Here is a 16,331-nt window from a genome sequence, read left to right as displayed (position 1 = left end):
GTTGTTAATTTCATTTTCACCCCAGGGCATCATGTTGTGATGGAGAGAGCATGGCTTTGTGGTCAGACTGATTTGGGTTTGATTCTGGCTCTGTCAGTTGCTAGTCATGTGACCTTCAGCAACTTATGCTCCCTTCCACTTTCTGGAGCCTTAACTTTCCACCTGTAAAATGTGACCTGAGACACTTACCTTGCAGTGTTTTGGTGAGAATAAGAGGAAATATTGCAAGTACATTGTCTAGTACAGTCTGAGTATTGAGATAGTGAGGATATGGTTTTGGGAGCTTGATTAGATTCCCTACCATCTCATGCTCCATTTAAGCAGGAAATAGTCTATCAGAAATTTAAACATGGAACAGCAGACTCCCATTCCTCTGGAAAGTTCTGTCCTCTTGGTCTCACCTTTCTTAAGCAGCTTACTTCAGTGGTGTATAAATTCATTTTTAAAATGAAAATAAGGAAAAAATATAATGAAGAAACGATTAGTCAACACTGGTTGCTTCAGTATTGATGTCATAGGTGAAGTTCTCCTAGATTTATTTCATAGTCCATTGACTAATAGCATGAGATTGTGATGATAAATGAGTTTGATCATTTATCTTTCAGGTTTTCCTAGTAAAGTTATTGCCAGAATTAGGTACTGAATATCTTACAATGACTATTAGCCTAGTAATTAGTGGTCAAATTGTTTCCAAACCTGTAATGTTTGGTATATTCACTTATAGGGAGCTGAATCTGGATAAGAATTTAAAATTCAATCTTTTGATTAACACTTTACCCATGTCATCTTTAAACATTGTTAGCTCTATTTTTATTTTTGAAATATTCCTAATTCAAAGCAGTTTTAAAAATTTACATCAGACTAGTATTTTTTTAGTTTATTTACTTATTCATTTATTTTTTATTTTTTTAGTTTAAAGGGTCAATCCTGACATTAAAGCACTGAATTTTTATACTGTTAAATTCTTTTTTCTTACAGAACTTTAAAACCCAGACCAAGTGAAATTTTTAAAAAAATGTGTGAAATTCATGGCTATGTACAGAGTTATATTTTTAGTAAACTTTTGAGCAGGGAGATACTTTGGAGTAGGAACAAAATCTGAGTACTGTTCCTCATTTGAATCTCTCCAAAGCAGGAGCATTTGTGAGACTTTACAGGAGCTGCCTTGCCATCAGAATTTTGGTTAGGAAACTGAGTTGTTCGTATTTTAATGGATGTTGGCAATCACTTCAGGAGCTGTGTCACATGGAGATGAGAGAATGAAACTCCAAGGTAATTTGCTTGCAAACACCCTGTGTTGGTCTGGCACTGGGAGTTAGGACTTCTGATTCCCTGGTGATCACAACAGAATATAAGGTGACCTGAGAGGAAATGCACATGCCCCAAACAGCTTGATGAGTTTACCCTAGATTTATAGCCATCCTTCCTTACAATCACCCTAGAACAGAATTTCTGTTACTGACACTGTGCCACAGATTCCTTTGCTGTTTGAGGAGGTCTGTAAATCTCTTTTCAGAGTAATTTTTAGTGTTTTAAATATCTTTAAACACATAGAGTAGAATATTTTATTACAAATGAAACCAATGTATCTATCAAAATACTCAACTTTTGAAACAGTACTGTGTACGAATTCTTTCCCATTAACACATTAAATGACAAGATTTAGCAGTGGTTCTGATAGTGACTCAAGTGCTTCCCAAATATGAAAATTTTGAGGGATTTGCAATAGGAAAAGATCTGTGATTTTGTGGTAACAAGTCGCTTGGCCTGCCATCATCACAGGTTTGCTGCCTACATTTCAAAATAATGACATGTTAAATTTCAGAAGTCAGTAAAAATAAGGCTATATTTTTCTCTTTCTTGTTTGTGAATTGCTTAATTATATGCATACCCAAGTAACGGATCTCTGCTGTAAAGTAGAGTTACCTGGGGGTTTAAATTCTTGAACAACTGCAACCCATTTCTGGGCCTCTATCTACACAATTTCTTTGAGGGACCAAGCTTACAGTCTTTTAATTTTAGGACATACTATACATCAGATATACAACTAGATTCTTAGAATAAGACCAAACATAGGATAATTTTTTAAGAGTGATCCCATAGGCTATCAATCTTTTTGAAAGCTTGTCAATATGCAGATCCCTGAGCCCCATGCCATTCTTACTGTGAGAATTCCTGAGGTAAACCTCGACACCTGCAAGTTCAACAGTCAATCAAATGATTCTTATGTACATTACAACTGGAGACTGTCCATGGTAGCTGAGCTAGTTCAGGGTGGAAGTAGGTGGGGTCGTAGGTGAGGGGAGGCATGCTTTTGATGGAGACTGAGCCACTCAGTAAGCTTTTGTCCAGTTATGTTCTTTATGAAGGCTTCCCTCGTGGCTCAGATGGTAAAGTGTCTGCCTACAATGCGGGAGACCCGGGTTCAATCCCTGGGTGAAGATCCTCTGGAGAAGGAAATGGCAACCCACTCCAGTACTCTTGCCTGGAGAATCCCATGGATGGAGGAGTGTGGTAGGCTACAGTCTATGGGGTTGCAAAGAGTCGGAAACGACTGAGCAACTTCACTTTATGAAGATTATATAGAGGAATAATTTACAGTTCTAAAATTGAATTTATGTGATCTACGTGGTTTTGTTTGAGCACTCTGAACATCTCTGGTGGGTATGCAGTTTGATTCTAAACGTGATTTTGCCCCTCCTACTGTCTTGATGGGGCTTCTCCTTTGCCTTTGGTCGTGGGGTATCTTTTTTTGGTGGGATTCAACATTTTCCTGTCGATGGTTGTTCAGCAGTGAGTTGTAATTTTGGAGTTCTCATAGGAGAAGATGAGTGTACATCCTTCTACTCTGCCGTCTTGAGGGAACACACACTAGCAAAGTGATGTTCAAAATTCTCCAAGGCAGGCTTCAGCAGTACATGAACCATGAACTTCCAGATGTTCAAGCTGGATTTAGAAGAGGCAGAGGAACCAGAGATCGAATTGCCAACATCTGCTGGATCATCAAAAAAGCGAGAGAATTCCAGAAAAACATCTACTTCAGCTTTATTGACTACGCCAAAGCCTTTGACTGTGTGGATCACAACAAACTGTGGAAAATTCTTAAAGAGATGGAATACCAGACCACCTCACCTGCCTCCTGAGAAATCTGTATGCAGGTCAAAAAGCAACAGTTAGAACTGGACATGGAACAACAGACTGGTTCCAAATCAGGAAAGGAGTACATCAAGGCTATATATTGTCACCCTGCTTATTTAACTTACATGCAGAGTACCTCACGAGAAATGCTGGGCTGGATGAAGCACAAGTTGGAATCAAGATTGCTGGAGGAAATATCAATAACCTCATATACGCAGATGATACCACACTTATGGCAGAAAGCAAAGAACTAAAGAGCCTCTTGTTGAAAGTGAAAGAGGAGAGTGAAAAAGTTGGCTTAAAACTCAACATTCAGACATGGCATCCAGTCCCATCACTTCATGGCAAATAGATGGGGAAACAATGGAAACAGTGAGAGACTTTATTTTTGGGGGACTCCAAAATCACTGCAGATGGTGACTTAATCCATGAAATTAAAAGATGCTTGCTCCTTGGAAGAAAAGCTATGACCAACCTAGACAGCATATTAAAAAGCCAGAGACATTACTTTGCCAGCAAAGGTCTATCTGGTCAAAGCCATGGTTTTTCCAGTGGTCATGTATGGATGTGAGAGTTGGACTATAAAGAAAGCTGAGCACCAAAGAATTGATGCTTTTGAACTGTGGTGTTGGAGAAGACTCTTGAGAGTCCCTTGGACTGCAAGGAGATCCAACCAGTCCATCCTAAAGGAAATCAGTCCCTAATATTCATTGGAAGGACTTATGCTGAAGCTGAAACTCCAATATTTAGGCCGCCTGATATGAAGAACTGACTCATTGGAAAAGACCCCGATGCTGGGAAAGATTGAAGACAGGAGGAGAAGCAGGTGACAGAGGATGAGATGGTTGGATGTTATCACTGACTCAATGGAAATGAATCTGAGCAAGCTCTGGGAGTTGGTGAAGGACAAGGAAGCCTGGCATGCTGCAGTCCATGGGGTCGCAAAGAGTTGGACATGACTGAGCAACTGAACTGAACTGATAGTCCTCATGGGCTTCCCTGGCGGCTCAGTGATAATCTGCCTGCAATGCAGGAAAGCCAGGTTAGATCCCTGGATCAGGAAGATGCCCTGGAAAAGGGAATGGCCTCTCACTCCAGTATTCTTGCTTCAAGAATTCCATGGACAGAGAAACCCCGTGGACTTTGTAGAGTTGGACATGACTGAGTAACTATGAGTTATAAAAAAAAAATCACATAAAGTGGGGGATGTCTTCCTGGTTAGCTAAAATATAAAGTGGGACTAAAGCAGCCATTGGCAGAAGGGAGGTGAGATCCCCAAGTATACCCATAAGCAAGTAGAAGGGAGGCTATGGAATCAGGTGGAGGATACATTTGGTTTACATGCAGCATCTGAGGCCCTCAGATGGGAGGAACTGAGCTCTGCTCTGTCATAAACAGCTCATACATCCCAGGGGAGAGAATTTGGGGCCTTAGAGGAAGAGGACCTGATGAGCCAGCCCTTGCTTCCTAAGTGGGCAGCAACCTTTCTGATACTGCCAAGGGCTAACGACATTGGACTTGGAGAGCTTTTCAAGCACCAACTCTCTGGGCATTTCCTTGGAAATGAATTTGCATTAGTAGGAGTGACTGTCTCTGCCTACCCCCACCCACTGCTGATTCCAATTGCCTTGTAAACCCAACCAGATCATGATTTTAGGTAATTCACTACAAAAGCTGATGTAAATCTCGGTCCACAAGTTCATGTATCAAATTTCAATTTTAGTTTTTTATTTTTCTTGTAACTTAAAAAAATGTACTGAGCCTCATTCTGCCAGGATGGCTGATCACTCTGCTACTTCTATACCATCTTTCTGCTGCTCTGGGCCACACATGGGGTTTGGGACTTTTTCTCCATGCTATCTGGCCTGACTGCAGCCAAGGAATGCCATGCAGGCCTGCCTTTTCTTATAGCTTGGCCAATGCAGAGGCCCTCTCTGACCTGTCTGCTGCTAAACCCCTTCTTCCTCTTTCTTCTAGCCCAGGGAATTCAGCTCTAGTCAAAGAGGAAGGAATTCTTTTCCCTCATGGTTTTCCCTTAGAGAATTTGTCTACCCTCTTCCTTTCCATGACACCCTTCCCTCACAACCCAAATGAAATGTCATCTCTCCCTTCCTCCTCCTCCAAGAATCTCACAGGCAGTTTGGTCATTCAGCCCCATCATTGCCTCGCCCTCCCCTGAAACACTGACCTCTGAACCAACTATCTACTTGAATAGATTCTGAACAGATGTCAGCTATGCCCAGTTTCCCAAGAAATCTATTTCTAAATAACTTTGATATGAGACATTTGTAATGATATATTTCTTCTACTTAGAAAATAAATCTATGTAGGGTTTGAGAAGAATGCTATTTTTATAATTCATTGTTACATTAGAAAATCCATTAGTATTTACTGATTCGATAGCCATCTCAGGAGCTGATTAAAACAAACCTTAGACTATTAAACTGTTAACTCCAGTATATCCAATAGTATCTGTTCCTTTATAATTGGTAAATTAACTTCAATACCTACTTTTTCAAGTTGAGTTATACTGGAGGCTTCTGTATTACAATATTTAACATCTAATTTATTTTCTTTAAGATTATTCTCTGCTGGAGAGAACGGCAAAAGGATGTTGTTTTACTTCGTTATGTCATTTGCACTAGTTACAAGAATAGCTCAATATAGCAAATAATGTATTGGTAAAACCATATTAAAATCAATTAAAGTTTCCTCAGTGTGTATGCCCAGAAGTGGGATTGCTGGGTCATGTAAATCCATGGCTGATTCATGTCAATGTATGACAAAAACCACTACAATGTTGTAAAGTAATTAGCCTCCAACTAATAAAAATAAATGAAAAAAAATCAATTAAAGTTTAATATTTGAATTCTCTGCTCTAAACTGTTATAAATCTGATCTCTTCATGTTGAAATAGTACTTTTTTGTGATTTAGAAAATGCTCTAAATTTCTCTGGAATTTAATTATGCCAGTACCATCTCTGAGTTTGGATGAGATCATTAAATTGGATAGTTTGTTTCTCTGACAACCAAACATTTTGTGCAACCAGATTAAGTTAGCAGGGCAGACTCAGGGCACAAATGATTGGATGTTGTAACTAGGAATCTTGAAATATGGTAAAAACAAAGTAGAGATAAAAGGCATGTTTAGAGTGCTCTTCCAAAGGCTTGAGAGAATAGGAATGTTGGTCAATATTTAAAAGGCACAATATTGCATTAGACTTCAATTTTATTTTCACTTCTGTACTGAATCTATCTTTAGGCTGGATGGGAAAGTGAATTTTCTGATGAGTGAAATGAAATATTTATCAAAGTTAAATCATAACAGAAGTTTTGATTATAAGCCACATAGTTGAAGCATATCCAGTCTCTAAAGAAATACATATAGATTTATGCACATATTGTATTTATTGCTGGATATTAATAACAGAAAAATTGGTTTTGACCTCGAATTTATTTCTAAAATGTTCAGTTAAAGGGATCTGCGTATGAGCCGCTGACCTCATTTAAGACTGGCACAAGACATTAAGTCTTCTGTGTTGTAGTACACTCATGGATGTGAATGTCAAGAATATGTACACACTAGATCTCAAGTATAAAATCATCTTGCAAAATAGTGGGGTTAGTTATGAAACGGGTTATTCTCTAACACATAATAGTTAGCATTTATTAGGCATTAGCATTTATAAAGCACTGCAACACTGGAGTTTTTATCTTGAAACAGCCTGTTGAGATTTATATTCCTTTTATGGAGTAGGAACCTTGAGCTCTGTACAAAAGTGTTGTCTGGTCTTCCTACTCCCAGGAAGGGGCAAAGCTTAGCATGTGACCTCAGCTTTTCTGGCTGAGTCCCAGGAGCTGCTCTATGCTGCCGCAGCTCTCTATGAACATGGCTGGTCCCTTGTTGGTGTTGTCCTTATGTAAAGTATGTTACTGTCTATTTTAGTTTTATTTTGTTCATACAATGGAAGGGACTGAGTACAACTGAGTTTACCAGAGTGTGTGACAGAATGATAGAATCATGACTTAATAAGGTCATATACACAGATTCCATCCATTTTGTATGGCTTTGATCCCTCTAGTGGCCAAATTGCTGTTTTCTACAATTTGGGTATGATGATTCCTAGACTTATGCTCTTAATAGGCTTTTGAAAGAGTCATTTTAAAAACTGCAATCCAATAAGATAATGAAGTTAAAAGTGGCTATTAAAAGTTAAAAAGGAAAAAAAAAAAAAGTTAAAAAGGCCTTGTTCTTTTTAATATTATATTTTAATGATGATATCCTATTAATTTAGGGATTTGGTTGTTTATGAACAAACAAGGTAGCATTCATTTAGTTTTTTAAAATAAACTACATCAATATCTACTCATTTGAATTTGATATCCATTCTCAGGAAAATAAGCATCAAAATAACATTGCAAAATAAGCCCTCATTGTTAAAAAGGAACCAATGGTGTATATGAAGTACATATAGACAGTATTATATATAACTACATACTCTATTATATATAGTATTGTATATTATATATAATACTATGTTATATACATTTTTTTCTTCAGATGTATTTTCTAGGTGTTCACCAAATTATCAACAGTGACTATCTCCAAATTATAGTTGGAGGGGAGAGTTTCTTCAGAATAATCAAACACCAAAGAAAGGAACCTAGTTCATTTAGCAGAATTCTGTAAACAGGATATTTACATAGATTGTTTTGATATATTTATTCGGTGAAAAACATGGTTTCACATACCAGATTTTTTAATGCATCTGAGTCTTTATTCTACAACACAAGCAACATAAATACAGTATCTTTTAAAATATTTTCTCTTTAGAATTTTCATTTTCACCTCAGATAAAATGTACACAAAATACACTTGCAAGCTTGCTTACAGGAACCTGTTAAACAACAGACAGATTATATCAAATCAAATAGTTATACCAACATATAAAGGACAGTAGTTTTCATTTTTTAAAAAATAAATGTGACCAACTGACTGAATAAGAAGGCAAAACAAAAGCTGTACTTCCTTGACAAGTCCTTTGGGGTAAACAAAATGCTTCAAGGCTCCTGGTGCAGGGGATTGCAAAGATGAGTTTTGCATTCTATGGATAAAATGGTATACTGACTCAAATCATTATGGCTATACCAAGCTTCAGTAATTTATAATTTTCAAAGAAAACAAGTCTAGTCTTTGGCATAATACAAGAAAGAATAAAAGGACCCTTACCACCCACTGGCTTTACATTTAAGAGTGGGAAATGGTAGTAGGGGAACCGATTATAACATAATTTATCTAAGTCTATTCCTCTTAGAACAGCAGGAAAATCATCTCTCGGCACGATTAGGGCAAGAAACTTCTTCTTATTGGCTCTCCCCTCCCACTAAAAACAAGTCAAGAAACAAAACCAGACAAAACCAGCCTTCCCCTCTGGGCACTTGTTCCCGCCCCGATCATGCCATGCCTGGGAATTCTACCACATGGTTTCAAAGTGAAACCCAAAATACCAAAAGCGTTAACCTTTGTCCAATTTTACCTATTTTGTGGGAAACCAATTTTTATTAGAGTGAACTTCTTCCAACAAAAATCGGATGAAAGACGTCAGAGGGAGGGACAGAGTTGCCTGCGCTTGATCATGAGGCAGCCATGGCGGCCACTGGCGGCTGGTGGAGTCAGGGCCATGCACTTCTGATGTGAAGAGAAAATAATGCTTCACATGTTAGTTCAAAAGACTGGCCTTTAGATTCCTCCCTCCCCTTTTTGGCACCAGTTGGTAAGACAAAAATTATTTCTAGAGATTAACTTTTAAAATTTAATTCAATATCAGTTATTATTAAAATAACTAAATGCACACATAATTTCCAAAAATTATCATGGGAAATGCAACTGCAATAGGAAAGCTTCAAATTATTTCCATCTACCGAGGCAAAAACTTCAATCCTCGACAACATTGACACTGATACGCTTTCTCATCTAATTCTAGTAAATATAGTCATTATTTTCCTCTTATATAACAGTTTAAATAATGTCAGGATACTTAAAAAGAAGTCTTTAAAGAAACTTACTGAACCAATAAAAATTATGTGTAATTAATATGTTTATAAAAGGGAGATTATTTTAAGGTACTTAATTTTTTTTCTTATTTTTTTTTAATAGAAAAAGAATTTCCAAAGTGAATAAAGAGTTAGGAGATAAACTAAGGCCCCATTTATATGTAACATGATTAAGATTTCACTGTACTCCCAAAACATACTGATGCACTTGGACATTTTTCTCATCATTTGGAAGATGAGATAATAGATATGGTCTCGATTGGGTAGATATGTGCACGAACATAACATATTTACCATAAAGTCCTTAAAACAGGTACATATGCTACTCAGAAGGGAGTTGGTTCAGTTTGCAAATTCCCATGAAGCCATTTGGTAGACTCTTTACAGATACATAGGAAATTAAAATATTAATTTACACCAGACAGTTAAGTGAAAGATGAAGGCACACCAAGTAGTATGATACCATCTTGATGTGCTGATATTCTGGTGACTGATGAGGGATATAAAACTACTGGCAAGGGAGCAACGACTCAAACATTTCTAGAGCCAGGAGCCAAGGTTATGATGGAATCAGCATGGAAACATCTCATCAAAACTGTGTGGACAGAAGAAATTAAAACACTACATACTTTAAAATCACCTTCAGTACAAGTCAAAAAGTCAACATGATACAAAAGGTTGTCCATAGAGTTAATGTTTCTAAATACAAAGACGAGAAGCTCACACTGATCTCACTGTTCCATAGAACGTATACATTCATTGTCTTCTAGCTTGTAAAAATCCATTGTTGGCATGATAAACCTGGAAACAGGGAAGATTGAACAGGAATGCTGTAGAGAATCCAAGTTGTCTGCCCAAGGGGAAGTTCAGTTTTTCTCTAGTGCTTGATATGTCAGGCTGATCTTAAAGGGAGTAGTTAGAAACTTTTTCCAGGCATTGGTTCTCAAAGTGTGGTCCCCAGGTCAGCAGCACTGGCCTCAACTGGAAACTGTTAGAAAATCAATGCAAAATGCAAATCCGTAGGCCTACTGAATTGGCTACTCTGGGCATGGGCCCAGGAATCTGTGTCTTAACCCTCCAGGTGATTCTGATGTATGCTAGTTTGACGACTACTGTTGTAAAGTCATAAGATACTAGACAACCACTGCTTGAACCTTTAGGACAGGAATTAATAGTACAAGTAACTCCTGGTAGTTAAAATGGCTGGAATGACCAGAGTTGGATGGAATTCAGCAGAAGCTGACTGCAGTTTTATCAGTAAGATATGGCCAGCTAGTCTCTCCTTTCTGGACCCCGGCCCCACCCAACCCCCACTTTGCATTATTATACAAAGATAGAGGGGAAAGGTTTTGTATGGTGCGAGTGGTGTGTTTTCCTTCAGTTAATAAGTAGTACCCCTCTTTACAAGTAAATTAGGCATTGTTCTCAAGTAAGTTTCTCTTACATTATCCCAGGGGATGAATTTTTTTTTTTTTTTTTGTCTATCTTCCCTGAAGTAATCATTGTATTTTGGAAATCTAGATGGTGTTTTAATCAAAAATCTTGATTAAGTTATTAGTTACTTCCACATCAAACACATATATTACAATATAGCCAGAGGAAAGGGATCTCACAGAAAGACAGAGACAAAGTTTTCTAGATTGCTCTACTCGTGAACAAGGAGAACACATTTTTTTTTTTGGATGAGGCATAATTATAAATGAGTTCTTTACCCAGTTTCATACATCTTACCATATAATAAGCTCATATATCCAATTAAAAAGTGCTTAAAAATAGTTGTTTGCTTTTTAAGGCCACACTAAATTTCCCTAAATGGTACCCAAGCAGATGTAAATTCTGTCATCCACTTAATGCAATATGTTGGGTTTTCCTTTTGCCTGTTTCCTTATCTATGAAGCAAGTAGAATATTTAGGTATTACAGTGTATGTTACTATGGATAGTGACCTGATGCCCACAGTACCTGAATCTTTAAGCTATCGTGTCTGACTAGTTGTTTCCTCCTCAGAGAATGCGCATTTTGAAAAATGGTCATTTTTTGTGCATATTCCCAAAGTTTGACGATGACCTACCGTTTAGTCCCACATACTTCCTAGGGAAGTAGAGAGGCACTGTTGGCTACAGGGCACTTTATTCTGAGTGATTAAATGGTAACTGAAAAAGGTCAACAGATCCTTTCATTCCAGACACAGACTGTCATGCTTTTCTGTATAACATCTGGCCATGGACAATATTATTCCATCATTTCCACCTAATTTGGTGAGTTTTTAAAATTTCCACTGAGGATCTGTTTTAAAAGTTTAGATTTGGTTTCTTTATATTATATATGACCTTACTATGCCTAAACACTATTTTATTCTTTTTTAAATTCTATTTGAAAAATCTCTATAACATTGTAGATAGGGACATCAGTGAACTATCTTCACCTTATTTTAACTGGTTAATTTCCTGAAACACTGAAGTGTTTGTGGCACTTCGACATGGTGTTGTACAGAGACCTTGGCCTTTGAATTCAGAAACATCTCTTTTGCAACCAACTTTACCCTTTATGAGTTATCTTGGACAAGTTTTCTGAACCTCTCTGGGTCTGCATCCTCACCTGAAAAAAGGAGGACAACAATACTGATTTCACAGTGTTATTGTGGGAGTTAAATATGGTAATCTAGGTTAAGGTCCACAGTCTCAGAAGTACTCAGTGATGTCTCCCCAACCCCTGCTGTTGGTAACCTCTTGCTACTATTATCAATTCCAAACAAACGTCTTCATGTGCTTAGTCTGATGGGACTGATGACATGAATGCATTTTTCTTTCTGAGAAAACTTTCCTACATGAGCAATACTGTGATGTATTTGGGGAAGTCAAAAGTGTCTATTAACATAATTGCATTACCTTCTTATAGTTAAGGCTATGTGATTTTCTCAGCTGACTTTGTATAAGCCCTCTCCTTAGAACAATAAGAACGGTAGCAAAGCCTAGTGATCACTGTACCAAGAAGTTTCAATTTAAAGGTACTATGGAATTATGTTAACATTTTGTCATGTTGGATTTAGTCTGAGCTGATATATGTTAGTATCTGCGTTGGTCAGTCAAATAGCCTCAAAGTGGTAAAAAGGTGTCCTAGTTTTGTATTGATGGAGAAGGCAGAAAAATAATCATAAGGGGAGAGATGACAGGAGGGTGTAAAGAGGTAGCCTAAGCATCTGTAAAAGCTGATCAGGAGATGTACAAAGTAGGAGAGATGCCGTGAGCAATTTATTGGCCCTCCCTCAAATCTCCCATGGCAAGGAGAAATCTGTTGTAGAGTGTGGTGTAACTGGCTGGGCTGTTCAGTCAGGAATTCTTTTGCACTTGAGTTTTACAAGTGCTTCTTCATTTTGGAAAAGATAAACACTTTTCTTCACTGAGTGAAGTCGCTCAATCGTGTCTGACTCTTTGCGACCCCATAGACTGTAGCCTACCAGGCTTCTCCATCCATGGGATTTTCCAGGCAGGAATACTGGAGTGGGTTACCATTTCCTTCTCCAGGAGATCTTCCCGACCCAGAGATTGAACCCGGGTCTCCTGCATTGTAGGAAGATGCTTTACCATCTGAGCCACCAGGGAAGTCCCTTCATTTTGGAAAAGATGAACACTTTACTGAAATATTATAAAAAGAATAAATCTCAACCATAGGGTAACACACTTTTGGCAGTAAATACAGGCAATTAAAAGCAAGGTGCAAAATTTATTCTGCTTAGATCTGAAAATATATGGTAATAGCTATTGAAACTACAAAGGCTTTTCTTGACCTTGGTCTTTCGGAGACCATGGGAGAGGATGAAAGAGATGGGGAAAGGCAGAAACACCAGGAAGAGGGATGGACTGAGGGGGCACTCTGGGGAGAGACCACTCAACTACGGGTTTTTAATTATCTCTTTTTCTTCTCCACCCCTGTGAAGATTTGAGTGACTTCACTGTGACCTGAAGTACTATTCTTTGGAGATTATTTGCATCAAGCAATGTCCTTTTTGAAAACTGCTGATACCTCTGAAAAGCATTACTGTGGCTTAGCTAACTTTCCAGCTGAAATCTGACATGGATGTGGTGCCCAGTGCATGCTGGGAATGGAGATGGGCTGAAGACCACTGTAGGCCTAGGGGTGGTCTAGAGAAAAGATGATGCGAAGGGACTGAGACCCTCTGACAAAATTGTAGGTAGAGAATGGATGTACATTCTCGCATCTTTTATTCTTGGGACCTGTAATTAAGCTGGTACTAGAGCAGAGTTTGAACATAGTGTGGGGTAAACTTGTTTTCATAACTGTGCCATGGATCCCGTGATAGAGAATAAATTCTGATTTCTAAGCAGTTAACAACTTCTAGGACATGACATTCATAAATTGAGACTGGCTTCCTTAGAACTTTTATATTTTAGAAAAAGTGCTAGGTATAAATGTTTTGTAATTAATTTGCTAATACTCTGCTTTGCTGAAGCTCCTCTCTCCCATAGCTTGTGGAATACTCACAGGTTCACCGGGAAATGAACCTTAGCTAAGCTATAAAAAGAAACAAAACAACCATGGTGTATGGCTTTTGTTTAAAAAAAAAAAAAAGTACCCAAGTTTGAATTCCACTTAAAAAATACACAAAGTCAAAAGTACAGAACACCACTCACTGCTATCCCAACAAGTCATTGCCTGTTAAGATCAAATTGTTCATCTGTCACTAAACCTGCATTGTTGTCTAATGAGCAAAAACTGAAGGCAAGGAGTGTTTTGTGGAACTGGAAACATATCTTCTGAATTCTGTGGTGATCTCTAGATGGCATAGCGAATGATAAGGTTTTCTACTTCAGAATGCCTAAATAAATCAGGGAGCCCTGTCTTCCTCTTAACCTGTATAGAGTTATACATTCCCATGGAAGACAAAGTTTAAAATACTAGCACTGAATAAAGCTGTCGGTTTTAAATCCTTACTTCCATACTGGAGAATTGATGCTTTAGGGATGAGATGTTCAATTTTCAATAATTATTAGGAGCTGGGAAAATTATGACATATATCTTAGCAACTAACTCTTTAGAATGTGTATGAGTGGGCTTGATTGAGGAATTGCAATCACTTGTATAATTTAATATTAAATATACTATAAATAATAAGACAAAGATTCCAAACTTTTAATTTAGTGATAATTAGGAAAATAAATATCCACTTAAAATAATGGCCTGAGTAAAAAGGTCTCAAACAGATGGCCAATCTATTTGCCAGAGAGGAGAAATATTTTAAATTGAAAAACTTTATTTTCTAAACTTCATTCTATGACCTTTTCTCCTGTAATTTTGTTATTTTGAGACTATAGCATATATGAATGCCACTATAATTTTATATGATTGTTGTCTAATATTTTCAGACTTTAAATGGTTTCATCATCTTTTTCCCCACCCCTTCCAACTGTCCCCCTACCCCATACTTCCTGCCCCCTTCCCTGAGAAGTCTGCTTACTGGATGGAGAATTCTTGAGTTCCTTTCTTCCAAACATGTTGATATAAAACGAGTTGTTTTGTTTTCTTAAAAACCAAATGTTAGACCTTATATTCAGATTATTGTGGAGCATAGAAATGTCTGTGCAACAAGGAACTAAGGCACCATTTTTGCTTTCCCTTTTCATTTCTTGCCTTGGGAGCAAAAGCGAAGACTAGTGGGACCGTTAGGGTGGCCGGTCAAGTCATTTGGCACTGTATCAGCCAATACCACTGGGTACTATGCATCGAAGGTTTCCATGCCACAGACTTAAAACCCTGCCAGGAAAGAACTTTCTTCCTTTAGAAGCAGGGACATGAAGGCACAACAGTACCTTACATGAAGTTGGCAAATACCAACCAGAAAACCTTGACAACTTAGGAACAATTTTGAAATATTCTGGAATATTTTACAGCGAAAGTGAATCTTCCCTTTCTTGATTCAGACACCCAAGAATACATTTTTTCCAACTGTTTCTTCCCTGCCGAACTTATAATCATAATACAGTTCTTCCTCCAATTAATCATGTCTGATACGAGATGTCTGCATGTACATCAGCTTGCCTTACCACCAGATATTTCTTTAGCTATTGCATTTTTTAAAATAATCAATGGATCAATGTAGTGTTTTCGTAGGAGTGGTCCTTGAAAGTGACCCATCTGGGGATAACAGTACAGGCAAATGCATTGGGAAATAAGATTTAGAAATGTGTCAAGGAATGTAGACTCTTCAGAAATGCTCTGCAAAATTAGAGTATCACTCGTGTCATCCGTGTATAACCTTAATATCCGGATTAGCCCCAGTGCTGATTAGTTAGGGATGGACTGGGTGTTCTCTGAGATACTGGGGCTGGTGGTGGGGAAAATGCTATCAGTTGGGTTGGCAGACATACTCTAAACCCTCCTAGTGTTTGTCCTTGAGCCTGGAAGGTGGATCTTCTACATAATGATGTCATAGACACGGCCCACTCTACCAAGCCATTCTCTCACAGCCTGGCGAACTCTGATGTCAGTCACGTGGCAGGTGAGCTGGCTGATGCAGGGAAACACTGCTGGCTGGAGGGCTGTGAAGGTCTGGTCTGGGAGGATCTGAATCTGATTGAGGACTGTTAGCACCATGTTGGTCCACGCCTAAGAGAAATGAATTAAAGAAAGTGAGCAGTTTTCTCCAGTGGTTTCATTTGTACACTTGCATGTGGCTAATCTGTGAATGAGTTTTCTCAGGCTTCCAGCTTCAGTAAGTTAGTCTTCACTTTAATGTGCTTATGATAAAATGTCAGCTTAAGTTAATATAGATAAAGGGTAGCAGAGACTCATTTAACATTAGGGATATCTTATTTTCAGTTTTTACAAAGTACAAAATTCTTATTCTTCAGATGTTTAAAAAATCTCTTGCCTTCTCATAATGAGTTTCATTGGCCACAAGACACTTAATCGATAGCTTCTATAATACCTAGAAAACTTGGAAGAGGTCTTCCCTGGTAGCTCAGATGGTAAAGAATTTGCCTGCAGTGCAGGAGACCCAGGTTTGACCCCTGAGTTGGGAATATTTTTTGGAGAAGGGAATGGCAACCCACTCCAGTATTCTGGCCAGGAGAATTCCATGGACAGAGGAGACTGGTGGGCTACAGTCCATGGGGTTGCAAA

The 16,331-nt window shown here is 38.1% G+C and overlaps 1 protein-coding gene and 1 long non-coding RNA gene across 6 annotated transcripts in view; one reads left to right on the top strand and one right to left on the bottom strand.

Moving 5' to 3' along the window:
• The window catches only part of LOC122684241, a 66,570-nt gene that overhangs the window by 33,055 nt on the left and 17,184 nt on the right, over window positions 1-16,331 (top strand). The window lies entirely within an intron of this gene.
• ARFGEF3 (ARFGEF family member 3) overlaps window positions 7,843-16,331 on the bottom strand; it is a 177,181-nt gene continuing 168,692 nt past the window's right edge. For all 5 annotated transcript variants that reach the window (XM_043888248.1, XM_043888249.1, XM_043888250.1 and 2 more), the window contains one exon: window positions 7,843-15,815. In XM_043888248.1, coding sequence (XP_043744183.1) covers window positions 15,624-15,815 — 192 coding nt within the window. In that variant the 3' untranslated portion in view covers window positions 7,843-15,623. The remainder of the gene's footprint in view (window positions 15,816-16,331) is intronic.

Source organism: Cervus elaphus, chromosome 26 (genome assembly GCF_910594005.1).
Source record: "Cervus elaphus chromosome 26, mCerEla1.1, whole genome shotgun sequence".
Classification (NCBI taxonomy): domain Eukaryota; kingdom Metazoa; phylum Chordata; class Mammalia; order Artiodactyla; family Cervidae; genus Cervus; species Cervus elaphus.
This window is presented reverse-complemented; position numbering and strand designations above follow the sequence as displayed.